Consider the following 27,130-nt stretch of genomic DNA (forward strand, 5'->3'; position numbering starts at 1 on the left):
ACCCATCCCTTCCTCCCACCCTAAGCCGCACCCCCATCTACCTACTAACCTCATCCCACCTCCTTGACCTGTCCGTCTTCCCTGGACTGACCTATCCCCTCCCTACCTCCCCACCTATACTCTCTCCACCTATCTTCTTTACTCTCCATCTTCGGTCCGCCTCCCCCTCTCTCCCTATTTATTCCAGTGCCCTCTCCCCATCCCCCTCTCTGATGAAGGGTCTAGGCCTGAAACGTCAGCTTTTGTGCTCCTGAGATGCTGCTTGGCCTGCTGTGTTCATCCAGCCTCACATTTTGTTGTCTTGGAATTCTCCAGCATCTGCAGTTCCCATTATCTCTGGTTAAGAAGGTAATTTGCATGCTCATCCTCATTGCTCAGACCTCTGAGTGTAGGTATTGGGACTTCATGTTAAGGTTGGTGGATGCCTCTTCTTGTGTACTGTGTGCAATTCTGGTCATCCTGTTATAGGAAAGATTAACCTGGAAAGGGTTCAGAAAAAAATTGCCTGGATGATGTTGGGAAAGGAGGTTTAGAATAAAAATAGACTGGAAAGGATGGGACTTCTTTCACTGGAGCGTTGGAGATTGAGGGGTGACCTTATTGAGGCTTATAAAATTATGAGGGGCACAGATAAGGTGAATGACAAGTGTCTTTTTCCTGGGGAAGGGAATTTCAGAACTAGGGAATATATTTTTAAGGTGATAAAAGAAAGATTTAAAAAGGACTTGGGGGCAACTTTTTCACACAGGGAGGTTCATGTGTGGAATGAACTGCCTGAGAAAGTGGTGAATGTGGATACAGTTACAACATTTGAAAGAGATTTGGATAAGTACATAAAGAGGAAAGGTTTGGAACGATAGTGGGCCAAGCACAGCAGGTGGGACGAGTTTAGTTTGGGAACATGGTCAGCATGGACTGCTTGGACTGAAGGGTCTGCTTCCATGCTGTACGACTCTATGATTCAAAGTCTTTTGCAGAATCTTAAGGTTGACTAGAAATCTTGAAAACTGCCAATGTAACACTATTTCTTAAAACAGGAGACAAAAAAATTATAACTGTCGGCCAGTTAGTTCAACGTCTGTTACTGAGAAAATATTCGGGTCTGTTATCAAGGATGTAATGGATCATTCAGAATAGAAAGCAGAGTGGGAAAAGAATTTTTCACTGAGGTGACACCAGGTGCAGAAGGATTTTCATGAGAGGATAGGTTGAGTCGGTTTGCCTTGTACTCATTGGGATTTAGAAGAATGCGAGGCAACATATAAGATTCTTAGGGGAAGGGTCTGGACCGAAACGATAACTGATTTTTCTTCACAGACGCTGCCAGACCTGATTAACTTTTCCAGTAGCTTCTTTTATTTCGTTCAAGATTCTCAGAGGATAGCACAGATGTAGAAAAGTTGTTTCACCTACTGCTGGAGAGTCTGGGACCAGAGGGCAAAATTTCAGGGGGTGCACATTTAAGGCGGGGATGAGGAAGAATGTCTTCTCTCTGAGGCTAGTCTACCGAGGCTGGCTCATGTCGTACATCCAAGGCTGTGAGAGATTTTTAATCAGTAGGGGAATCCATGATTATGGGGCAAAGACAGGCAAGAGGAGTTGAGAGTAATTAGATCAGCCACGATTTCTGAATGGTCCACTTCAGCTCCGACTCTTGAGGAGTGGACTGATGTGGGGGAAAATGAATGTAATGCTGACAAGACGTTTAAAAGTGTTTACTCCTGCTGGAGGTATGTAGGATGTAGATCTGATCTGAATGCTCGCTTTGTATATTTATTTGTGTAAAATTTAAATGGAAAAGACATTTGCATCACTGAGTTCACTTGGCAACAGGTATCGATAGTGAATATTGACATTTCCCACTGAGGGTACAAGAAGACCAGTTTCAGATCCGCTGCCATCCGTTAGCAATGCTGCCGCAGGTTTCCAGCCTCCTCCGCCGGTCTGTGCCCTCCTGGCTGTGCCACCGTGCCCGGCCCGGGCTCCAGCTGCCCCTGTCTGCCCGAGCCGGCATGGCCATCTCCATCCAGCTCCAGCCCAGCCCCCGGTGCCTGTTCGATGAGCCGCTCGAGGTGCGGGTGAGCGGCCTCTGCCCGCACCAACAGGTCACCCTCAAGGCTTGGCTCCGCGACGAGAAGGAGCAGCTTTTCCATTCGGCCGCTTTCTACACGGCCGACCCCCACGGCCAGCTCGACCTGACTCGCTCCCCCTCCCTGGGGGGACACTACACCGGCGTCCAGCCCATGGGACTCTTCTGGTCGCTCAGCCCCGTCACTCCGTTCACTCGCCTGGTCAAGAGGGACGTGGCCGCTTCTCCCCTCTCCGTCCACATCGAGATCTTTGACGGACACTTGAGCCTCGGGCAGCTCCCACCGCAGCCTCTAGCCACCGCTATCAATCAGCGCTGGTTCATGAAGGAAGGGCTGGTCAGGATCCCAGTCAGGGAAGGCAGGATCCGAGGGACCCTCTTCGTCCCACCTGGTGAGACCTGATTTCCAATTGGACGCATCAGCTCTTGTCCGAATTAAACGCAGAAGAAATGCTGGAGAAACTCGGCAGTTCTGAAGGCATCTGGAGATAAACAGAGTGAATGTTTTCAGCCTTCTTCAAAACTCTCTGATCTTCTGTGTTGAAGAAGAATCATCCTGTACTCGAAACTTACAGATGCTGCCAGACCTGCTGAGCTTTTCCAGCAGCTACTGTTTTTTGTTCGAAACTTACACCCTTGTTTCTGTCTCCACAAGACCCTCTGTGTTCCTCCAGCACTTCCTGCGTTTGTTTCATATTTTGCGGTATGTTACCTTTTAACTTTATCCTCAGTCTGCAACCTCAGTGGACATCACACAAGATCTAATGCTCACATCGTCTTTAAAAATAATAATAAGTAAGGTTTAGAGGGATGTGGGCCAAATGCTGGCAAATAGGACTAGATTAATTTAACACTCGACGGCATGGACGAGTTGAACTGAAGAATCTGTTTCAGTGCTGCCCATCTTCATGACTCTTCAGTCTTTGCTCAGATGTGCTCTCCTTTATAAACAGCTACCTTTAATATGATATTACAGACTACTTTGTATTTATAAAAGAATATTACAACACAATTCCAATTTATGTTGTCTTAAAATGTATATTTTTAATGTCAGAGCACAGAACAGTGCCGCACAGTACAGACCCTTCGGCCCATGATGTTGTGCTGAACTTTTACCTGAAACCTAAGGTCTACCTAACCTCCGCTACCTTTTACTATCATCCACATGCCTATCTAATAGCCACATAAATAGCCCTAATGAGGCCGACTCCACTACCCTCTCTGGCAATGCATTCCACACCCCTGCCACTCCCTGAGTAAACAACCTACCTCTGACGTCTCCCCGATATCTACCTCCTTTCACTTTAAAACTATGTCTCCTCGTAAAAGCTACCTCCACCCTAGGAAAAAAGTCTCTGGTTGCCTACTGTATCTATACCCCTGATCATTTTGTACGCCTCTATCAAGTCACCTCTCATCCTTCGTCGTTCTAAAGAGAAAAGCCCTAGCTCTAGAACAAAGCAAGTTATTTTCACAAAAAAAACAGAAATTGCTGGAAAGGCTCAGCAGTTTTGACAGCATCTGTGGAATAAAATCAGAGTCAATGTTTCGGGTCCAGTGACCCTTCTTCAGAACTGAGGAATTTCTTTTTCTGATTTCTAGCGTCTGTACATCTTTCAGGTTTTATATTATTTTGCACATTTAAGATATTGATTTCAATATTCTCCCACAGAGCAAAGTTGTATGAATAAGCACTTCTGGAATGGAAACTGTCCATAAACAGGAATTCAATTGTGCGAAGGCATCAGTTTTAGTAATGGTGTTCAAACGCCTGTTTTCCACTCACTGCAATTATAGCCAGAATCTCGCTTGAGTTTAGATCTGAGCAAAGAATATCTACGAAGGATTATTTTTTCTGCAGTGATACCTTTCATCTCAAAGCAAGTTGCTTTCTTGGAAGCAGTTCCCGTTATTTGTTAAATGTGACAACACAGGTCCATACAATCCTGACAGAAAGAAACTAACCCAAGCAATTACCAATTAATTACTGAGAGGGAAACACTACCTAAAATATCTGCTCAGCATTTGAAATGCAAAATGACTGTAATTAGCGATCCTGTAGAGCAACAATGTTAATCCTCATGTGTTCATGCTATATTGGTAATAGGATCTCTATTAGTGTCAGGTTTACGTGTCTAACGAGAATTATTGAGGGAAAAATTAGGAAACACTTGCCAATGTTGACAGCTTGGTGCATAAAATACATTGTCACAGTCAGGGGAGAGAAATATACAAAATATCTTTCTTCCACATGCCTTCTGTCTATACTCAGATGGTTTAATTTTGAAAGACTAATGTGTATTTCTCAAACCTTGTTTCAAGTCAATTTTTAAAGGAATGTCCAACAGACTTTCTTAAATTTAAACCAGGAATATTGCTTCTTTCTCATATTCAATTCCAGAGTGGTTTTCTGCAACTTCACACATGCATGCTTGCATGTAAGAAAGGTATAGTAAAGAAAGGAGCTTCACGTCTATGAATATTGAACCCGATAGTGTAGTTGAAGACCAGAGTTTACATTGTTTGTGACGAATTGTAGAATTTCTTCAGAGTTATTGACAAGGTAGCAGGGTGAGATGGTGTGGTTAGCAGATAGGGGAGAAGTTGGCTTTTCCAAGTGAATTCGAGTTCCTTTGGAAAACAGGTTTTGAGGAAGTTTGAGTTTTCAGCTCAGCTGTTTACTTCAGACAGGGATCAATGTCAATGTGGAGATCTGCTGCAATTCTTTGTACTGATGTTAAAAGTAGACCACTTCAAAACTTATGAAATGTATGATTAAAGTTGTCCAAAATCCTAAAGGGGTTCCAGTTGTGTGACACTAGCTCTCAACGAGGGGGCATAGTTTTAAATTGAGGGGTGAAAGATATAGGACAGATGTCAGAGGTCGTTTCTTTACTCAGAGAGGAGTGAGGGAATGGAACGCTTTGCCTGCAATGGTAGTAGATTTGCCAACGTTAGGTACATTTAAGTCGTCATTGGACAAGCATATGGACGTACATGGAATGGTGTAGGTTAGATGGGCTTGAGATCGGTATGACAGGTCGGCACAACATCGAGGGCCGAAGGGCCTGTACTGTGCTGTAATGTTCTATGTTCTATTAACACATTAGGTGGCTAATAACGAGCTACGCAGATTAATGAAAGTGTCTCCTCCTCTCCCATCCACACCCTTGTTGAATCTTTAAGAGATGGATCATTGCTTTCAGCATCTCTGTAAGCACAAGGATGATCTGTCTAGGCATGACCCCATGCGATCTACACCTAGAAGTTTCCAGCCCTCTGGTCAATTTGTAAATCGCAATCTTGGGCCGCTGTTTCAATAGTTCAGCAAAGTTGATTTTTAAAATAAACGGAGATACCATTTTAACAATGTAAATTATTCTTCATGCCCCATGAACCTCAAAAAATTTAAATATATTGTAACGTAGAAGAATTTTTAAAAATTCATTCACAAGGACATCACTGGCTAGGCAGCATTTATTGCCCATCCTTAATTGCCCAGAGGGCAGTGAAGAGTCAACCACATTGCTGTGGGTCTGGAGTCACGCATAGGTCGACGCCGACGGAACCCCGCCCACGGCCGACTACCTCATCGCTCCGCCCACAATCTCCACAGCCAGCAACCCCAGAGGAGACAGCCACTCTGAGCCCTGCCGAATCTTCACCATCCCCGCAGACCTCCCACTGACTGAGGACGAACGGTCAGTCCTTAGTAAGGGGCTCACCTTTGTCCCCCTACAACCACACATCAATGAATACCAGTCACGGTTGGACATAGAACAGTTTTTCCGCCTCCACGCCTACTTCTTCAACCGGGAACCTAACCCTCCCTCCACTGACCCCTTCGCCCGCTTCCAACACAAGTCCTCCTCCTGGACACCACCCCCAGGCCTCCTACCTTCCCTCGACCTCTTCATCTCCAACTGCCGTCGAGACATTAACCACCTCAACCTCTCCACCCCTCTCACCCACTCCAACCTCTCCCCCGCAGAACGGGCAGCCCTCCGCTCCAACCCCAACCTCACCATCAAACCCGCAGACAAGGGTGGCGCAGTGGTAGTATGGCGCACTGACCTCTACATCACCGAGGCCAAATGCCAACTCTCCGACACCACCTCCTACCGCCCCCTCGATCATGACCCCACCCCCGAGCACCAAACCATCATCTCCAACACCATTCGTGACCTCATCACCTCAGGTGACCTCCCACCCACAGCCTCCAACCTCATTGTTCCCCAACCCCGCACGGCCCATTTCTATCTCCTTCCCAAAATCCACAAACCTGCCTGCCCTGGTCGACCCATTGTCTCAGCCTGTTCCTGCCCCACCGAATTCATCTCCATCTATCTGGACTCCATTTTCTCCCCTTTGGTCCAGGAACTCCTCACCTACGTCTGTGACACCACCCACGCCCTCCACCTCCTCCAGGACTTCCAATTCCCTGGCCCCCAACACCTCATTTTCACCATGGACGTCCAGTCCCTATACACCTGTATTCCGCATGGAGATGGCCTCAAGGCCCTCCACTTCTTCCTGTCCCGCAGGCCCAACCAGTCCCCCTCCACCAACACCCTCATCCGCCTAGCCGAACTCGTCCTCACCCTCAACAACTTCTCTTTCGATTCCTCCCACTTCCTACAGACAAAGGGGGTGACCATGGGCCTCAGCTATGCCTGCCTCTTTGTAGGTTACGTGGAACAGTCCCTCTTCCGCACCCACACAGGCCCCAAACCCCACCTCTTCCTCTGTTGCATTGATAACTGTATCGGCTCCGCCTCTTGCTCCCCAGAGGAGCTCAAACAGTTCATCCACTTCACCAACACCTTCCACCCCAACCTTCAGTTTACCTGGGCCATCTCCTGCACATCCCTCACCTTCCTGGACCTCTCAGTCTCCATCTCAGGCAACCAGCTGGAAACTGATGTCCATTTCAAGCCCACCGACTCCCATAGCTACCTAGAATACACCTCATCCCACCCACCCTCCTGCAAAAAATCCATCCCCTATTTCCAATTCCTCCGCCTTCGCTGCATCTGTTCCCACGATGAGGCATTCCACTCCCGCACATCCCAGATGTCCAAGTTCTTCAAGGACCGCAACTTGCCCCCGACAAGTGGTCGAGAACGCCCTTGACCGCCTCTCTCGCATTTCCCGCAACACATCCCTCACACTCCGCCCCCACCACAACCGCCCAAAGAGGATCCCCCTCGTTCTCACACACCACCCCACCAACCTCTGGATACAACGCATCATCCTCTGACACTTCCGCCACCTGCAATCCGACCCCACCACCCAAGACATTTTTCCATCCCCACCCCTGTCTGCTTTCCGGAGAGACCACTCTCTCCGTGACTCCCTTGTTCGCTCCACACTGCCCTCCAACCCCACCACACCTGGCACCTTCCCCTGCAACCGCAGGAAATGCTACACTTTCCCCCACACCTCCTCCCTCACCCCCATCCCAGGCCCCAAGATGACTTTCCATATTAAGCAGAGGTTTACCTGCACATCTGCCAATGTGGTGTACTGCATCCATTGTACCCGGTGTGGCTCCCTCTACATTGGGGAAACCAAGCGGAGGCTTGGGGACTGCTTTGCAGAACACCTCCACTCGGTTCGCAGTAAACAACTGCATCTCCCAGTCGCAAACCATTTCCACTCCCCCTCCCATTCTTCAGATGACATGTCCATCAATAGCCTCCTGCAGTGGCACAATGATGCCAACCGAAGGTTGCAGGGACAGCATCTCATATTCCGCTTGGGAACCCTGCAGCCCAATGGTATCAATGTGGACTTCACCAGCTTCAAAATCTCCCCTTCCCCCACCGCATCCCAAAACCAGCCCAGTTCGTCCCCTCCACCCACTGCATCCCAAAACCAGTCCAGCCTGTCTCTGCCTCCCTAACCTGTTCTTCCTCTCACCCATCCCTTCCTCCCACCCCAAGCCGCACCTCCATCTCCTACCTACTAACCTCATCCCACCTCCTTGACCTGTCTCTCTTCCCTGGACTGACCTATCCCCTCCCCACCTCCCCACCTATACTCTCCTCTCCACCTATCTTCTTTTCTCTCCATCTTCGGTCCACCTCCCCCTCTCTCCCTATTTATTCCAGAACCCTCACCCCACACCCCTCTCTGATGAAGGGTCTAGGCCCGAAACGTCAACTTTTATGCTCCTGAGATGCTGCTTGGCCTGCTGTGTTCATCCAGCTTCATACTTTGTTATCTTGGATTCTCCAGCATCTGCAGTTCCCATTATCTCTATATGCATACAATATTGTTTTGCATTTCCATTATCAATTCTCACAGTTTAAAGCAAACCTTTAACATTCTTCCCTGCAAGGCAAAACTAATTTAAATCAAAAACAGAACACTTTTGATGCTGGAAGTCTGAAATAATAAATGCCAATGCATTCCACCGCTTGCCACTCTGTTTATGAAGTGTAGAATTGCTTATCAACTAGTTGTCAGAAATAATAGTTGTTCTTTGATGGTGTGGTTTCTTGTCACATCCCTCTCCACTACTAGCTCACTGGCCTTAACAATCTGTATATTTCCTCCAAAACCCTCGTATTTTTCTCTGTTTCTGTCCCATTTTCCCCCTTGCCCTCTCTGAGATCTTCTTACTTATGACACTATTTCCCATGCTCTCATCCCTATTCCCTCAACAGCTCACCATCCCACCATCCTATATTGGCCAATATTATTGACCACTCTCTGTCCTTGGGTTCTTTTGTGCCTTCAAACCTGCAGTCATCACCATCCTCAAAATATCAACCACTGCTTCCCTACATGCCTGAAAATTCCTTGCACATGTCTAAGCTCTCCTTCCTCATTATTCTTTCCAATCTGTGTTTATCTTTCCCAGGCCTCCACGTTTTAAATTCTCCAACTTGGTTTCTACTCTTGCCACAGTGCTAAAACAGCACTTATCAAGACGTTCCTTCCTCGTCCTTCTGAAGCAACCTTTGACACGGTTGACCACACCATAGTCATCCAATGCCTCTCTACCTTTGTCCAGCTGGATGAGACTGTTGTCACTTGGTTCCTTTCTTATCTATCCAGTCATAACCAGAGAATCACCATTAATCTTTTCACGTTCCTGCACTGTTACTTTCTCTATACCTCAGAGATCTATCCTCAGCTCTTGCAATTTCTCATCTACATAGTGCCTGTAGTCATGTCATAAGAAAACACATCAATTTTCACATGTATATTGATTAGCACCTAATTATTTCCTCATTATCAACTCTCTCAGCCCCTCCATTGCTTCTACATAGACTATCTTGCCTGGCATCCAATTTAGTATGAACAAAAATTTCCTCTGCTTCAATATGCTGAAGACTGAAGCCATTATCTTCAGTCCCCACCTCAAACTTCTGTCCCTCCCCACGGTGAGTGCATAAGGTTGGATTGGACTATTGTGTTCTCTATGTTATGTTTGACCCTAAGATGAGTTTCTGATCGCAAATCTATTCTATCATAAAGACTGTCTGTCTCCAGCTGCATAACATTGCCAGATTCCACCTCTGCCTCAGTTCAGATCCTCATATGTGCCTTTGTTACTGCCAAGGCTGACTACTCCAATGCATTCCTGGCCGTTCACCCAGATTCCAACCTCCATAAACTTGATGTCATCCAAACCGCTACTGAAATCTAGCCACACCCACGCCTACTAACGTTGAGCTCACTAACCTGTACTGGCTCCCAGTTAAGTATTTAAAATTCTCATCTTTGTTGTCAAGTCCCTCCATGGCCTGACTACTCCCTATCTCTGTTATCTCCACCATCCCCATTAACTAGCACGCCTTAAATTCTGGCCTCCTGGATATTGCTGAACCTTCAGTTTCCTAGATATCTTCACCTGACAAAGGAATAATGTTCTGAAAGCTTATGATTTCAAGTAAACCTGTTAGTCTAGAACCTCGTTCCTTGTGACTCCTGACTTTGTTCACCCGAGTCCAACTTTGGCACCTCCACACCATTCCTACACCCTGACTGCTATAATTCCTTTCTTAAACTTTTCTCCACCTCTCTGTCCTACATTCCTCCTTCAAGATGCTCTTTAAAGCCAATCTCTTGAAGAAACGACTCATCATCTGCTCTAATACCTCAGTTTAATGCCTGTGTGCATTGTCATGGGCCATGACAATTCTAGTATGTTAAGCATGCTATATAAATACAAGTTGTTGTTAATCCTAAAGTAATTGGTTACTACATTAAATGTGAAACCTTTCCCTTTCAGAACTATTTCTGCAAAGTTTAAGACTCTGGACTCATCCACATATGTGACAATAAAATAACTTATATTTGTAGAGCTCCGTTCGCAAACTTGTGACATTCTATTTGCACATACGAAGTTCCCATGCACAAATTGCAATGAGCTACTCAGAATATCTGACTTTTTGAAGAATAAATAAGAAACCACTTTGCTCTGTTAGGTAGATGACTAACATAGAGTTCAGGCCAAGAACAGTTTTGTTGAGGAAGATCTGTTCCTGAGAATTGAACGCAATGACAAACCACCACTGACAAAATCAGCCAAGGCATCAGCTCAGGATGAAGCAGAAACAGACAACAAAACAAAGAACCTACCTTCAGGCAGAGCACACATGGACATATTGAGGGATGAATGTTGATCAGGACACGAGAAAGGATTACTTTTCCTTAAATTAGTGCCATGAAAAGCATCTCATAAGGGGTAAACAAAACCTAATTGTAAGTTTTCATTTGAAAGTCAAACCCTAACCTTGCAATATTTCATGACGACTTGATAGAGGTGTACAAAATGATCAGAGTAGACAGCCAGAGACTTTTTCCTCGGGTGGAAGTAACTTTTACGAGGGAACATAGTTTTAAAGTGAAAGGAGGTAGATAGCGGGGAGACATCAGAGGTAGGTTGTTTACTCAGGGAGTGGTAGGGGCATGGAATGCATTGCTGGAGAGGGTAGTGGAGCCGGCCTCATTAGGGCTATTTATGTGGCTATTAGATAGGCATGTGGATGATAAGTGAAAGGTAGCGGTGGAAGTTAGGTAGACCTTAGGTTTCAGGTAAAGGTTCGGTACAACATCATGGGCCAAAGGGCCTGTACTGTGCTGAGCTGTTCTATGTTCTATGTTTGTAAGTATTACACCAGTTGTATCGAACCGGATTTTGTGGTCAAGACACTGGGTGGCATTTGATCCCTACATTCTCCTAGCAAGACCACTACCTCAGCAGACATTGTTAGGATTGAAAGGTAGCTAGTTGCTTTTGACTCTTTGGAAGCAATGACGATTATTGCTTGTTGCTGTTGCTAACACATCCGTTCACATCTCCACAAGGACAGCAAATACATAATGCACCAATCTATCAAAGAACTGGTTGGAAACCAAGGAGATGATGAAACGAGCACAACATGCTCCCGTTTAAAAATGAGTCCTCATTTGTTTGTCTAGATTCTGTTACAGTTCTTGTGTTACCTCGTCGATATACCATCCTAATTAAACAAAAGTACACGTGAATCTGTTTAAACGAGTTTCACCAGAATGTTGTTGCTAGGTTGTTGCTTTCAGTGTAGTATTTCTAGTCCCTCATTCACCATGGGAACAATTTCCCTCTGACGGTTACTCCACCTGTGATATCTGACAGTGCACTCACAAGATGTGGGAGGCAATGATGTAGTAGTCCAGAGACCTGGGCAAAGTACTGGGGGTGTGAATTCAAATGCTACCACTGCAGATGGTAGAATTTGAATTTACTTACTAAATCTGGAATTAAAAGCTAGTTTGGTAACCATGAAATGGTTGTCATAAAAATCCATCTGGTTCGTTAATATTCTTCTGGGATGGGAAAACTACCTCCCTTATCTGATCTGACTGACATTTGACTACGGATCCACAGTAACATGGTTGACTCTTAAGTGAGTAAGATTGTACCAAAATTCAGATAAAAGGAATGAAGCCAGATAGGCCATTCAGCATTAACTATGGCACCAGTAATGTCCCTATCACCCTCCACCCAGCCTTGGTAACATCTGTGCATGAGTTGTCCCACAGACTAGTCAACTGACAGCTTCATATAATTATTCTCAGGGAATAATTCCTGACAGACAGTGTCCCAGTCACCCACAACACCATCTGCTGTTGATGGGACAGGTCAACAAGAGGTTGAGGCACAGTGAAATACAGTCAGAACAAAGCTGTTGGGGTCCTTAACATTGCCTCTAGAACCAATGAAGTGTCATGACATTTGGTGAAGCATGGATAAGGAAATATCCTGCTGATTACTGCCGAGCAAGTCCTCTCAGTTGTTGAATCTGTTCTCCATGTTAAATGCCTTTTGGACGGACTAAGGGTGTCATGGGCATACAATGCTTGGAGACTTCAATGTCCAACACCAAGTTTGGCTCGGAATCTCCAGTAATCAACATCAGAAACATCATTCTCTTAGCACCAGCGCTGCCTTTGCCAGACTTGAAGAGTTGGGTCCAATCAACAGAAAAGAAATATGGTTAGGGTTAGACAATAGTTACCCACCTGGGAAATACCACTGGTACAGAGTGTCAAGGTAAATATCACAAATGACATTCAAGCCATTTTCTGTCCATGCACATATGCAGGAGATGTTGAAGAAAATTGGATATCCTGAATAGTTTCATCAACTGTTCATCAACAGGCACTTCAGTAAAGAATTGCAGCTATTCACCTGTGTCAGACATCTCCACACAGCTCGGGTTTGTACATTATCACTGCTGTCACCTATTTGTGCATCACAACAGTCGTTGAACGTGTGAGATTTGAGAGAAGATGACTCAAGTTAGGTAGTTCTGCAACAGGTGCACCGTTGTATCGCAAGAGTCCAGGAAAGTACATTGCAATGCAACAAGGTGTAGTAAATCACCAAGACATTCCTTAGAGCGTCCTTTCCTCAGTGCAAGGGTTAGTGTTAATAATGCACTTTCTGAGGCTGTAATGATGGCACTTGCGTAAAGAAGTCTTCATCAACTCTATGATTAGGAAAACCTTCATCTGCCAGATCTAGTACTTCTTCCTAGCAAAGGCAACTATCTTCAGTGTCAACTACAGCAAAAGAAGTACATGAATAAATATTGAAGACGAATTGTACAGTCATCAACAGGCATGAGCCATGGCCAAGATTAGTACAGGATTTAATCATCAGTGAAATCTTGTGCTCCATAACTTACTTATGATGTGCTTTCTAATTCAGAGACAGGCTTCATTGTTAGATGACACAGCACCCAGTGATAGCAAAACATGCAGTTATTTTAGCTCATCACAACAACAGTAAGCCAGTGCAGGCTACAGTCTTACACAACACCAAGGATGCTGAGTGTAGTTTTCAGTTTTTCATTCCAAAGTGCCTGTGGTGTCCACCGATGCCACTGTATGTCTGACACTATCACTGTGACTCTTCAGGATGGTGTTTGTCAAGGGACACAGCAAAAGTATTGATAATTTATCTGAATCCTTACCCTCTTCAGGTGTTAGCTCAACTGCGGCATTCATCTCATGCCGTTTAAGTTTCCTCTGAACTACTTGGACAAATGGCAGCCTCTTTGTTTTCCTAGATGTGAACATTTTCTGATTGCTGGGATACACCAGACCATGTGTACTGTAGCTCACGATCTCACCTGCATCTGCAGTGGTACAGTTCCTTCCTTTTTCTCCAACAGGGAAGTCACACAAACCTCTCGATTCCAGGATCTCAGAAGGAGATATCATAGGACGCACCCATTCTAATCAGGGGCCACCACTGAGACTGAGAGGGAGGACTAGTGGTTGTGAGCCAGTCAAGAGCAATGGTGCCATGAATTTGACCCCTGAGAGCCAGTTAGGGATCTGGACAGACTAAGAATCCAGTCAGAGGGAGCTGATAGCATGGCAGTGGTAGCAAGTCAGGCAGGCAGAGGTGGGGAGCAGGGGTTTGGAAATGCAGATCAGAAAGACAAAATTAGTGGAGTGTACAAGGAACAGTCCTAGGACCTCAATTATTCATCAAGTATATTAATGATTTAGAGGTAGTGACAGAGTGTAAGGTATCCAAATTTGCTGATGGTGGAAAAATAGGTGCGAAAGTATGGTATGATGAAGATATAAGAAACATAAAAGGACATGTACATAAATTGAATCAGTGTGCAAAAATTTGACAGATTGTGTTTAACTTGGGAAAGTGAGATCATGCAGCTTGGTAGAAAGAATCAAAAGCCAGACTAATATTTTAATGAAGAGAGATTTCAAAAGAGCATAGGGATCTGGCTGTTCTTGTGCATGAGAAAAAAATATTAATACACATATGCAGCTAGTAATTAAGAAAGCAAACTGAACTTTACTCTTTATTGCAGGGGTTTTGGAATTTAAAAATTTGGATAGCTTTTTACACCAGCACAGAGTGTTGGCGAGGCCACACCTAAAGTATTGTGTTCTGGAGGTAATTCAAAAGAGATTCACTAGGCTGATTCCTGCATTGGAGATATTGTTTATCAAGAACAACTACATAGATCTTCACATTCTGCAGAAGGATCATTGGATCTGAAACATTAAGCCTGCTTTCTCTCCACAATGCTGCCAGATCTGCTGAGTTTTCCTAGCAATTTCTGTTTTTCTGAACAGACTAGGCCTTTACTCATTCGAGTTGAGGAGGATTAGGGATGATATTATTGAAACATGCAAGATTCTGAGGCAACATGACAAGGTAGATGTTGAGAAGCCAAACCACTAGTTTTCACTAGTACACCTTGAGCTGGGGAACATAATTATTGAATAAAGGGACATGATTTAACACTGAGATGCAAAAGAATTTCCTCTCTCAGAGGAAAGTGAATTCTAGAATTCTTTCCTTAGAAATATGTGGAAGCTAGATCACTGCAAGTATTAAAAGAGATGGTAGGTAGATTTCAACAATATCAAGAATTGAGTGCTGTGATGAGCTGGCACAAAAGAGGAGATGAAGCCTGGGGTAAATCTTGGAGAATAATGGGCTGACTTTTTGAGGGGCTGAATAGCCTATTCCTGTTCTTGTTTCTTGCGTTCTCATGCTTACACTGGCTGTAAAGCAAAACTGCTCAGTAGACCTGGTGGCCTGAAATATAGACCGCCTTAAAGCAGCTACAGCATCCAAAGGTAAGTTACATTATCAAATAAATTACTTTTTTGCAGTGTCACATTGTCCTAAGTGCATGATTTACATCCTCACCTGGACAGGTGACGGATTGAGAATGATTGTTACAAACCCCTCCCGACCATCTCTCCAAACTCTCCCTCTCTCATTATCAATGTAAGTGGCACCCTTTCCCAGCCTTTTGTAGTTGTGACAAAGGCTTACTGGACTCAAAACATTAACTCCGTAGTTCTCTGTAGGATCTACCAAGTTTCTCCAGTGATTTCTGTTTTTGTTTCAGATTTCCAGTGTCTAGTGTTGGTTGTTTTATAAAATATAATAATTTTTTTGCATTTAACAGGAAATGGACCATTTCCAGGAGTGATCTGTATGAACGAAATAAAAGGTGGATTGTTAGAATACAGATCCAGTCTCTTGGCAAACCATGGTTTTACAACACTAGCATTTTTTTACGATAATTATGATAGCCTTCCAAAAGGTGTGACTAACTTCGACTTAGAATATTTAGAAGAAGCTGTAAATGTTTTGAAGAAGCATCCAAAGGTAAGTTACTTTATTGAATAAACTACATTTTTTGTAGTAACTTGTGCACTGTGATAGAAAAGTTCAATTGACTTGCTTTTTACCTGTGACAAAGATATTTGAAAAGTCTTATTTCATTTAAATAAGCCTGGTTAGCTTAGATAGCTCAACAGCTATCATTTTAGTTTAGAATGATAGCATGAGTTCAATACCTGTTCTGGCTGAGGTACACTGTAGACTGTCCTTATCAACTGATTGATTCAGAGTGATGACCATCAAACTAAACAACCAATTATTGCCTTCTAGCAGACAGACAATTTCTTGTTTCCCTTTAACTGGAAGAGATGCATTTGGTTCCTTATGGGTGAGGCTAATACTTGCTTACCTAATATTGTATAATGCATATTTTATATTCATGTACTTTCCATTGCTAACAGTCAGTTGGAAAACACCTACAGGGTGAATCCACTGAATGGGTAAAAAACTGTTTAGAGTCACAGAGTTGTATAGCATGGAAACAGACTGTTCAGTCCAACTTAACCATGCCTAGATATCCTAAATTAATCGAGTCATGTTTGCCAGCATCTGGCCCATATCCCTCCAAACCATTTCTATTCATGTACTCATCCAATTATCTTTTAAATGTTTTAATTGTACCATCCTCCACATTTCCTCTGGCAGCTCATTCTATACATCCACCACCCTCTGCATGAAAAAGTTGCCCATTAGGTCCCTTTTAAATCTTTTCCCTCTCACCTTAAAGCTTTGCCTTCTATGTTTGGACTCCCTTGCCCTCAGGAAAAGTCTTTGTTTATTTACCCTGTCCATTCCCCTTATTATTTTGTAAATCTGTATAAAATCACCCCTCAGTCTCCAACGCTCCAGGGAGAATAGCCCCAGCCTATTCAGCCTCTCGTTTTATCTCAAAGCCTCCAACCCCAGCAACATCCTTGAAAATATTTCCTGAACACTTGAAAGTTTAACAACATCTTTCACGTAGCAGGGAAATCAGAATGCTGTGTCATGTTCATTTAACCAACCAGAATGTTGTAAGTACAATAAAGAAGCTGAAGACTGTACAGGGCAGGGAGAACTTAAGCTGACAGTGGGTGAACTAGCTCAGAAACCTAACAGGTTATGGATTATTAGTTGTGCAAGTCAAACTGGAAACATGGTTCAATTCATTTGATTTGTAATTAATTCAGAACTAGTGACAAACCTCAGTTGTTGTTTTTAACATGTGATATTGCATATTCGGGATGAGCCAAGATTTTTTTTCATCAAAACCTTCTGATTTTTGCCATTTTTAATATATCTGTAAATGTACATTTTCTAGTTGTTTCTGTTTCACACATACCATCTCAACATGTTTCTGGTCTATTGGATGCCATAAGTGCAGAATGTAATTTATAATTCATCTATTGAAAATTATAATGAATTACCTCTAGTTGGGAGAGTGGTGATTTGAATCAGGAGAATATCAGAAATTCCAGATTATAGGATGCCAAAGAGTACAAAATATCCTGTATTTTAATGTCAAGAAGGAGTGAGAAATGGACAATTCACTGTTATACTCCATATTAATCCATTTTACCAAAACTAATCTCAGAGAGTGGCATATGATGCATTCGAAAGCCTGAGTATGGATTAAGGGTTCTTAATTATGAGTTTATCTTTTTGGCAAGAAAACAATGTGGCAGTGATATAGAAATTAGTGGATCCCCAATATTGCTGGACAAATGGCATATTAGATTTAATACTGAGTGGAAGTATGAAGTCGTAGGTATTATTGGGATCAATGAACAAAGGCAATGTAAGATCCAGGGAACGATTCCAAAGAGGTTCAAGAGCTGTGAGGTCTAGGGTGTACATGTTCACAAATTCCTTGCAGCAAGACAAGTTGAAAAGGCATTTTGGGACCTTAGGCTTTATAAATAGTCGTAGGCTTCAAAATCAAGAAAGTGAGAAAGTTATGATTGTTGGAAAGTTATCCCCTACTGTCTTCTGGTTGTCCTAATTGCTACCATCCACTCCACTCACCTTTATGTCCTGATTCCATTTATTAAAGTCTGTTTTGGCCTCAACTGGAATGTTATGTCCAATTCTGGGCACCATACCTTGGGAAGGATGTGAAGGCATCAGGAGGGATGTAGGTGAAATAAGAAATCCTGGAGTGGTTCCAGGAGTGAGGCTCTTCGGGGATATGGATAGCTGGAGAAGGAGTAACTGTTGTCCTTAGAGGAGAGAAAGTTGACAGAAGATTTTAGAGAGATCTTCAAAAGCTGTGTGGTCTAGATAAGGGAGAAACAGTCCCATTGGTTGGAGGGCCAAGAACCAGAGGACACAGAATGGAGGCCATTTGTAGAAATAAAAAATCAACAGCAACATGTGGGGAAACATTTTAATGCAGTAAATGCTTAGAATTCTGATTGCACTGGCTGAAATTCTGGTGGCGGCAAACTCAATCTTGGCTTTTAAAAGGGATTTGGGCAAGCACATGAAGATATCTGAAATGCTGAAGAGGAAGGGTGAGGGATTGAACTAGCTGAACTGCTGTTGCAGAGAACAAGCATAAGGAGCAGAATGACCTTCCTCAATGCCATAATCATTCCATGACTCTAATGTAGACCTGATTTTTCAATGAACTAACATTGCAGCTAGGACTTCAAGTCAGTGTTAGGCCTTTTGTTGAGTTTGCAAAGGATCTTACCCCAGTTTCAAAGATGGACTTTGAACATCGATGTTTTTACCACATAACAATAGGCCAGACAGTGGGAGCCTTACTCCTTTTGAGCACAGGATTATTTTCTCATTTTAGATGACTATTTAAAGGGCAAATTTTAGGTATAGCAGATACTTGTACAGTAGTTTAAGGAGGCAAGAACCATCCTGATTGATGACATGTTAACTCTCTTCTTTTAATTACCTTTGGGTCCCTTGTCTAATCACATTTGTCCAGTCCATATAGATGACATAGAGAGGAAGGAAAAAATTACCTGTTTTCTTCTCACATCACATAGTCAAATTCACATTAAAAGATGATTGCCTTTAACATACAGAACCTCATTCTTGTAGTTGACTCTCTTTTTCGGGTTTATGTTCTTACGGTTTAAAGCTGTTTAATTATGTGTTGATGTTAATGAATATTTCGGAAACAACTTCCAGGTTAAGGGTCCCAGTGTTGGAGTGATTGGAATATCAAAGGGTGCCGATTTGGCTCTCTCAATGGCCACCTTTTTACCAGATGTGCAAGCAGCCGTTGTTATCAACGGATGCATTACAAGTTCTGTGTTTGGATTGTGCGTCAAAAATAAACTGATTTCTACCGGCCTGCATTATAATATAAACCGAATGAAGATTGCAGATTCAGGAGTTGCAGACTTGTCAGAGATTATGGATGAAGTTGACATGGACAACGTAATCCCGATAGAAAACACCAAAGGAACCATCCTGTTCGTTGCTGGAGAAGACGATAAGAACTGGAGTAGCAAGCACTATGTTGATGAAGCTGTCAAAAGATTGAAAGAACATGGCAAAGATAAGTTTGATGTCCTCAGTTATCCAGGATCTGGGCATTATCTGGAACCTCCATTTTTCCCCTTTTGCTATGCCTCTTATCACCCTGCGATAAACATGTGTGCAGAGTTGGGAGGGAATGCCAAGGAACATTCATTTGCTCAGGAAGACTTGTGGCCAAAGATTCAAGCATTTTTCCGAAAGGTCCTACACCAGTAGGGGGCAGCAAAGAGGAAACTCAGAAATTGCTGTACTACCTTGGCATACTGGCTCATGAAGCTGTGCATGCTACTGTTTGAACAGTAGCTACCAATTGTTTTGTCTATGTTTTGCATTAAATCATTAAGATTCTGAATTTTAATCTCTGTGCGAAATTTAATTTAATGCCTTTTTGGGGGCAGTTTCAAATAAGAACAATAGTTAATTTGTCTGATGCACATTCACAGTAACTTTGGACCATAGTGACTAATGGCTAAACTTTAGTAGTCCCGGCTAAAAATTAATATGTTAGTTGTATCAACTATCTGTAAATCATACCATCTTTGTAAATCAAAACAATCTAATTCCCAACTTCTCCTTTCTCTTACCAACCATGCGGTGATCTGTTCACTTCATTTCTGCAGGGACCGATTGGATTAATACACATTTATGTATTTCTGCTGTCAGTTTAAAATGTGTTGTATTGAAAATAATCCTTATTGAAATTTCACTGACGGGTTGAGATTTTGTGAGCATATTGGTGAATGTGAACATCAAATTTTATCTGCAGCTATGCTATAACTAAATGTGATTGATTTTGTTGTTGACAGTCAAATGTAGCTGTGTTTTTTATTCTGTGCTATTGGTATTAAATAAAACAAATTTTCTTAGTGTGTAATACAAGTCATTTCATTTTCTTAATCTTTAAAGTTCACTGGAACCTATCTCAATTTCACATTAACCTTTAAATAACTGCTGATGGAATCATTTTATATGGGGAGCTCTCTAACAAGATATATTTTAATTGCTTCTGTTGAACGATTAGGCATAACAGTCAATCAACTATTCAAATGTCATGGTGAAGCGGCGATGAATGGGCCTCTAAATACTTTTGCAAAGTAGAGCCTTTACCAGCCCATCATGCTACTAAAGTAATGTCACCAACCTCATTAATAGAAATGATCATAGCTAGAAATAAAGAAGATCCAAGATCTTGCACTCCTTCAAAATAGATCACAAGAATTTTGTTCATATATGCAAACGTAATAAAAGGAATACCAGAATGTTAGACTTCATAATGAGAGCATTCTATCTAAAGGGGAAGAAGCTTTGCTTCAGCAATAAAAAGGGCTCTTTAAACCTCATCTGGAGTTCTATCTACAGGTTGAGGCACTGCATCTTATCAAAAATAAATTGTCCTTGAAACGGGTGCAGAGCAGATTCACCTGCATATTCCCAAGGCTTTCATAGCTAGAGTACAGAGAGCGATTACTGAAAACTGGGCTTATAGCCTCTTGAATATAGGTGGTTGATAGATGATTTTACTGAGGTTTTATCATTTTGGTAAGATAGGTAGCGTTTTTTCCACTGCAAAAGGGGCTAGAATAAGATAATTAATAGTAAAATCAGAACGAGGCCATTTAGGAAACAGTTCTTAGCTCAAAAGTTGGTAGAAATATGGAACTCTCTTCCACAAAGAATAAAAGATGTTAGTTCAATTAAGAGATATTTAAACTGAGAGCAATCAATTTTTCTAACTGTAGTTATAAAGTGAGACTGGGCTAAGGTCATAATCTAACCTTGAAATCCAGTCAACGAAGGAAACAATCTTTACGTACTTCTATATTTATTTTCAGAGCTAGACATCGTAGGCTTGTTCCCCAAAGCAACAATTAATTTTATCGATATCTAAATAAAGAAGGCTCAAGTTGTTACCCACATTTATATACACTTAAACACAATTAATGTAGAAATTAACAAGTGGGTAAATGGAGCTAAATTACAGATTACCCACTGAATGAATGATTTTACTGTCACATATTTTACAGTATGAAAATAGTGAAACACTTGCATTTGTCACCACGATTTGATGCCTATTTGAATAATTTAAGAGTAAGAAGAAAAGAAAGATATATCTTAAAGACAGTCCATCATTCCCAAGCATGAAATCTGTGCTGCTAACCCTCGTCTACCACTTTGCCACCATCTATACTGAACCCAACCAATGCTTGAGTCACATTTCTTACCATTGGGCCCACTTTGTTGACAATGCTGTGATTCACTTCCACCACTGCTTCACCACTGCCAGCACCAGACCCAACCAGCAATGAAGACACCAATCCTCAGACACTATCTTTCATCGCTGAGCCTACCTTGCCAACACCCCACCTGCCAATTCTAATGCCAGATCCTGTGCTCACCCCAGAAGAGTGCGTAAGGGCTCATTTGAAACATGCACAGGGCCCTATCTCTTCCACATTAAGCCCACAAGATGTCTGTGCACTGGGTCACTTAAGGCCTGTGCACTGGGCCCACTTAAGGCCTGTGCACTGGGTCACTTAAGGTCTGTGCACTGGGCCCACTTGAAATCCACACACTTGGCCCAATTGAGATGCACGTGCTGGGCCGACTTGAGGTCCACATGTTGGGCCCTCTCGGGGTTGGAGCGATGACCTCTGGCTCAGGAGCCCTACTCCAACACCATCTTATTCAAGTTAGGGACAGTCAACACTGAATGACAGAATGGATTTAGGAGCTGAATGGCTTTCTTTTGTTCCAAAAGTCCTCCCTATGTTGCCTTTGTTGCTCAAATTTGCCAGATTCTCCTAGATTCCAGATGCCTTTTTTGATTTGCTGCCACAGTTTCTCTGTCTTCCTGTCAGTGATTTTATTTATGACGGGAAGAAATCAGTAACATAAATTGTAAAATGTTCAAAATTGGAAAGAGGAAGCAAGAATAGATACTGTTATGCCTCACTAGTGTCACACACTGAAAATTAAGCTGCACTATTCTAAAGAGGATACAAAAGCTAAATATTTTCTAAAAGAACATGAAGTTCTCCAATGCACCTGTGTTTTAGACGCATGTTGACAGACAACATGGGCCAATTTTCTGTGTTTGACAAGAATTTCTATTTTTTTGCAAATAAATTGGTTCCAGCTATATATAAGCAAATATGAACCATTAACATGTAACTCTACCAGCAAAAAAAAAGAGTTTTATTGATAGAGAAAAAGATTGGGAAGGCAGTTCAATGGTCCCTGTCTATGAGGTTCACTGAAGTGGTTCTTTCAGTTTGCCAGGTCTTCCTGCTCCTTGATCTTCCTTCTCCAGGTACTTTCTCTTGTTTGTAGGAGACACAGAGCAACTGATTCACACCTATAAAGTCTCTGGCTTATTTGTTAAAAGCCACAGCTTACAGCAACTGTTGTGGGGAATTAAAGTGGCTTTCTTGAGGCTTAAGTTTTTTTTAAACTGAGATGAAAGGACAGCTTCCTCTTTGGAGATCTGATGGCTTTTCGCCAAACATTTCAATCCCGTAAGCTTTTCAGCTACCTGGGACCTAATTGTGTAGTTGTTGGCAGGCAGAGGTGTCACTGCTCCACAGACTAGTCAGCTATTTGTTGCCAGCCAAATCTCTCTTCATACATATCCTCAGGATCTAGCTCATCTGTGGTAAAGTCATTCATTGTTCGGTGTAAGCAGCAATAAGTGTCAGGTAGCTTGCTTTCAGAAGAAATGCAGTGATCCTTTCCTTAATACTTGGCTTTTAAATGAGTTCTTTTCCAATTTCAGTTCACAATCAAAAATACAGAAAGATAAAAAGATAAGCTCTTTCAAAGAAAAAACAATAGAAAGGATCGTAGTGTATTGATCTATTGCGAAGTGATTACAAAAGTGAAGAAGTGATACTTCAGTTATACAGAGCCTTGGTGAGTTTCATCTAGAATATGGGTTCAGTTTTGAGCCCAGGAAAGGTACACCATCTTGAAGGAGACTCTGCACAAGTTCACCAGAATGGGTAAAGTACTGAGTATACTGGACATCTGAAATGAAAGCAGGAAAATGCTGGAGAACCTCAGCAGGTTTCTGTTGAGAGTGTGTGGAGAGAGATTCAGAGTTAACGTTTCTTGATCTCAGAAGGGATCAAGGGCTACGGGGAGAGTGAGGGAAGTGGAGTTGAAATGCCCATCAGCCATGATTTAAATGGCGGAGTGGACTTGATGGGCCAAATGGCCTTACTTCCACTCCTATGTCTTATGGTCTTATCGACAAATTCCGGTCCAGCATGACTCTTCTTCAGAACTGAAAGGAGGTAGAGAATGGTGGTTGTGATGTTGCTGAAAGAGGGGCAAACGGAACAGATGGTAAGGGTGCCCGCAGCAAAAGACAAGAGGAGTGCTAATGCTGGTGAAAGAGTAATAGAGATGTCAAAGATGTCATTGTTAGCTGTCAACTCTGCTGAGCACAAAGGCAGCAATGCACAAACCAGACATGGCTGTGGGGAGTGACGGTGTACTCAGAATGGAGGATAGAGGGCATGCTCTGAAGTTATTATACTCAGTATTGAGTCCAAGGTGCTGTACGATTCCTAAGTGGAAAATGAAGTGTTGTTCCTTCAGCTCATGTTGAGCTTTGTTAGATACTGTGGCAGACCCAGGTCAGGAATGTTAGTCTGTGAGAAGACAGGTTATTGAAATGCCAAGTAATTGGTATGTCAGTGTCTTCTTTTGGTCTCACCTGATGTAAAGCAGATCGCAACATGAATGGTGAATATCACAGACAAAACTGAAAAAAGTACAAGTAAAGGGCTGTATTACCTGGAAGGTATAGTTGGGGCTTTGGACAGTGAGAAGATGGGAGGTTAAACAGCAAGTGTTAGACTTACTGATCTGCTAAGATTGCACATGAGATGAACATTCAAAGAATGGAATCCTTTTCTCTTCATGAACACTGAAGCTTGGTAATAGATGCTGTGTAGATACAATTGTTTGTGCCTTGCATTTGCGAGTCAGTAATGGATGAGAATCCCAATGCTGTAGCTACTAGATGTGTGCATCAAGAGGGAGCAACATGAATAGGTGAAGTCTGGTAAACATTGCATCAGTTCCATCCTTATGAGAGAGGATCATGAAATGACATAAAGTTCCTAGTTGCTCCTTGAAGTGATCCATTTGCAAAAGAAAGTGAGGGTAGCTGTAGCCCTGAGGCTGGCAGGATGGGATTATCGCTGAGTCCTTGTTAGCACAAGTGCTCATTCAGCAACTGGCCGAAATGTGACATAATGGTTCGGAACATAATCTTCTTCTGCACTGTGTCTCAGTCATTTGCAGAAAGCTGCACTGTAGTTAAGGACAGAATCTTGCTGTGGTCCGAACAAAATGGGAAATGGTGACAAATGTGGCAGAATCATGTTTGAAGTCTGATGACGTCGATCTCAATGCTACATCTTTTAACTTTGTTCTGGCTGCTGAGTTGGGACTCTTGCTGGGTAGCAGCAAGTTACCTGTTAAAGGGGATTATTGCTTGATAAACACCCTATTAATGAGACATTTTGCTGCCTTAATATGCAACTTCCTATCCTGCCACAGATACTTGGCAGATTTAGATCACTGCTTAATCCAATGGACCTCCATACTGGACATCAGGAACTAACATATCAGGGCACATTGCATGGACACTGGGCAGTTACAGCTCAGGCCACATCCATAACATTGCAAATGTTACCAGCAACATGTAACCCACACCCATGGACATTGGCATCTGATGTGTGCCAGTCTGTAAGAGCCCTCATGCCATATCTCCTGTCCACTTCTGGACATTTCTGCACTTCACTGTTGCATGTCAGCCTACACTGGCCATTCTCATTGTAATGCTGCAGTAAGGAAGCTTTGTGCTCAGGGACACACTCCCAGCTCGTGGATAGGACTGGGCTGCATCCCTGCACTGTTCGTTTCCTGTCATGGTGCTTACTCTGAGTCTGCCTGGATGCTCACAGTATTGCTGCCTTCCCTTATTTTTGTGCACTCCCCCTCCTCCCACTCCTCCCAAAGCCAGAGATACTAGGCTCACAGTATTGCCACACTGCCATGCTGTTTAGCAGAGACACCAAGCCAGCAAGCCTTTCACAGTTGCCAGCAAGCATCAATTAAGTCAGAGTAGATAGTCTTCGCTCAAGGCGTTCTTCCTCACAGTAAGTCAAGGGGCTTTGATGGTCAGTCAGTCTCGGGGCAGTCAGCGTCAGGATTCATTCCTCATCAGGGGTTAGGAGTCAAATGTCGTATCTTGACTCTTTCTGCCCCATTCCCCTCTCCTGGAATGAGAAAGAGGCCGGTATTAGGGGAGATGAAAGTAGGTGACACAACTGATAGTGCTGGTGCTGGGAAGGTGTCCTGAGTGAGTGACTATGCAGCACAGAGGGTATGCAGGGTCAGTGGTTGCAAGCATTGTGAGTTGGGTGACAGTGAGTGACGTCGCAGCCAATTTAGAGAATGTGAGAGCATGAGCTTTGACGTGAGGTTGATACTGTGATAGAGATAGAGTAAGTGCGGTGTTTGGCATAGAAAATGGGGGCACTTTCTTTGGTGGAGTGGAGAAGGACGTTGAATGTCTTCTTGCAAATGCTGTACATTCCTCCGGACAGCTGAGACTGCACTGCCCTTGGACCATGCTGGCATGATCTGCTGCCCTAGCCTCCACAGTCAGCCAAGGAGAAAGTGGACAGGCTCTGTTTGGTCCACGCTGAGCATCAGGAACCCTGCCCACATTGGGGCACCAATTTTCCCTTGTCTGCCCATGCCTGAGTCAAGCATCAAGAAACATGCAGAATGACTCTGAACTAACAGTTCTTGTCTGAATGCACAACAGTCTTTTAAAGATGGGATTTGTACCAGGGATGCCAGTCAATACCTGGGTGTCCTGGATGTGGACATTTGTTCCAAAAAGGGCTTAGGGTAAGATAGGGCTAACGTCAGGTGAAAGGTGGTGGTGGGAGTTGGGATGGTGGTAGTGCTGCAGAAGTAGGGTGAGGAGTTAATGAGGCATGTTTGGTCAGGTAAGGTGAGATGGAGGGTCCAGAGAAGCATCATTTCCACTGACCATGGAGGTACCTGCTCCAGCTGTAGCAATTCCATGGAAAGGAAAGAGAAGGAAACTGGCTGGCCTAACTCCAAACTCACCTAGACTCAATGCAGATGACCCAACTCCGCAGGTACCCGCTTAGATTTCACTGTCAACTTTTTGCGATGCCATATTCTTTGGTTGGGAGAAGTTAATCAGGAAGAGGAAGTTAATACAGCCAGCTGCATAATGAATAAGATGAATGTACCTGGGCCTCTTGCCACCTGATAGTGAGAATTTGACATTCCAACTAAGATTTAGCTGCATTGGTGTAACTCATCATTGAGTATTCGCTTTTTGGACTCTTTGACCAGTTAAGCATCACACTCATCATTATTTTGCTGCCTCAGGGAGATGAAAGACACACCCACAGCATTTATGAGGAGCTCTATATTCTGTGCCGCGTTATTTGCCCACCTAACCACTGACTAAAGGCCTGAGATTGTAGTTAATGCAGGCAGCATAGGTCTTGCTTATGGCTGGAGAGTCAGTGATTGGCCCTCATCCTCTCTCCGGGGAGATACTCGCTGCATTGGGTGAAGTGGTAATTGCTGGTAGTATACTCGCTAGAGACCCCAGATCTGTGAGGGAGCCAGCGTTGAGGTCAGGATGATGGTCACAGGTAGAAGATCAAGTGAGATGGGGCAATCACCAACAAAGGCTGTACTCTCAGTGGGCAATGCCATTCCCAAAATTTGTTCCTTGATGCAGGCTCAGTATATATTTGATAAAGGAACACCATACTCCTCCGCACCCCTCCAGACCTCACAAGCCAGCCCAACAG

General features: G+C 43.3%; 1 protein-coding gene across 1 annotated transcript; it reads left to right on the forward strand.

The window, feature by feature from the left end:
• The first annotated feature begins 1,929 nt into the window (after positions 1-1,929).
• LOC125455688 (acyl-coenzyme A thioesterase 1-like) lies at positions 1,930-20,085 on the forward strand. Its single transcript, XM_048538003.2, has 3 exons — positions 1,930-2,481; positions 15,550-15,752; positions 18,897-20,085. The coding sequence occupies exons 1-3, from the start codon at positions 2,013-2,015 to the stop codon at positions 19,464-19,466; spliced, it is 1,242 nt and encodes a 413-aa protein (XP_048393960.1). The 5' UTR covers positions 1,930-2,012; the 3' UTR covers positions 19,467-20,085.
• Positions 20,086-27,130: the final 7,045 nt, after the last annotated feature.

Source organism: Stegostoma tigrinum, chromosome 10 (assembly GCF_030684315.1).
Source record: "Stegostoma tigrinum isolate sSteTig4 chromosome 10, sSteTig4.hap1, whole genome shotgun sequence".
Lineage (NCBI taxonomy): Eukaryota > Metazoa > Chordata > Chondrichthyes > Orectolobiformes > Stegostomatidae > Stegostoma > Stegostoma tigrinum.

What these genes read in the sequence shown, in the direction of transcription:
- LOC125455688 (XM_048538003.2), top strand. Translation starts at nt 2,013, where the DNA reads ATGGCCATCTCCATCCAGCTCCAGCCCAGCCCCCGGTGCCTGTTCGAT. An exon ending in GACCCTCTTCGTCCCACCTG is followed by an intron (nt 2,482 to 15,549) that starts GTGAGACCTGAT and finishes TGCATTTAACAG; the next exon opens with GAAATGGACCATTTCCAGGA. An exon ending in TTTTGAAGAAGCATCCAAAG is followed by an intron (nt 15,753 to 18,896) that starts GTAAGTTACTTT and finishes AACAACTTCCAG; the next exon opens with GTTAAGGGTCCCAGTGTTGG.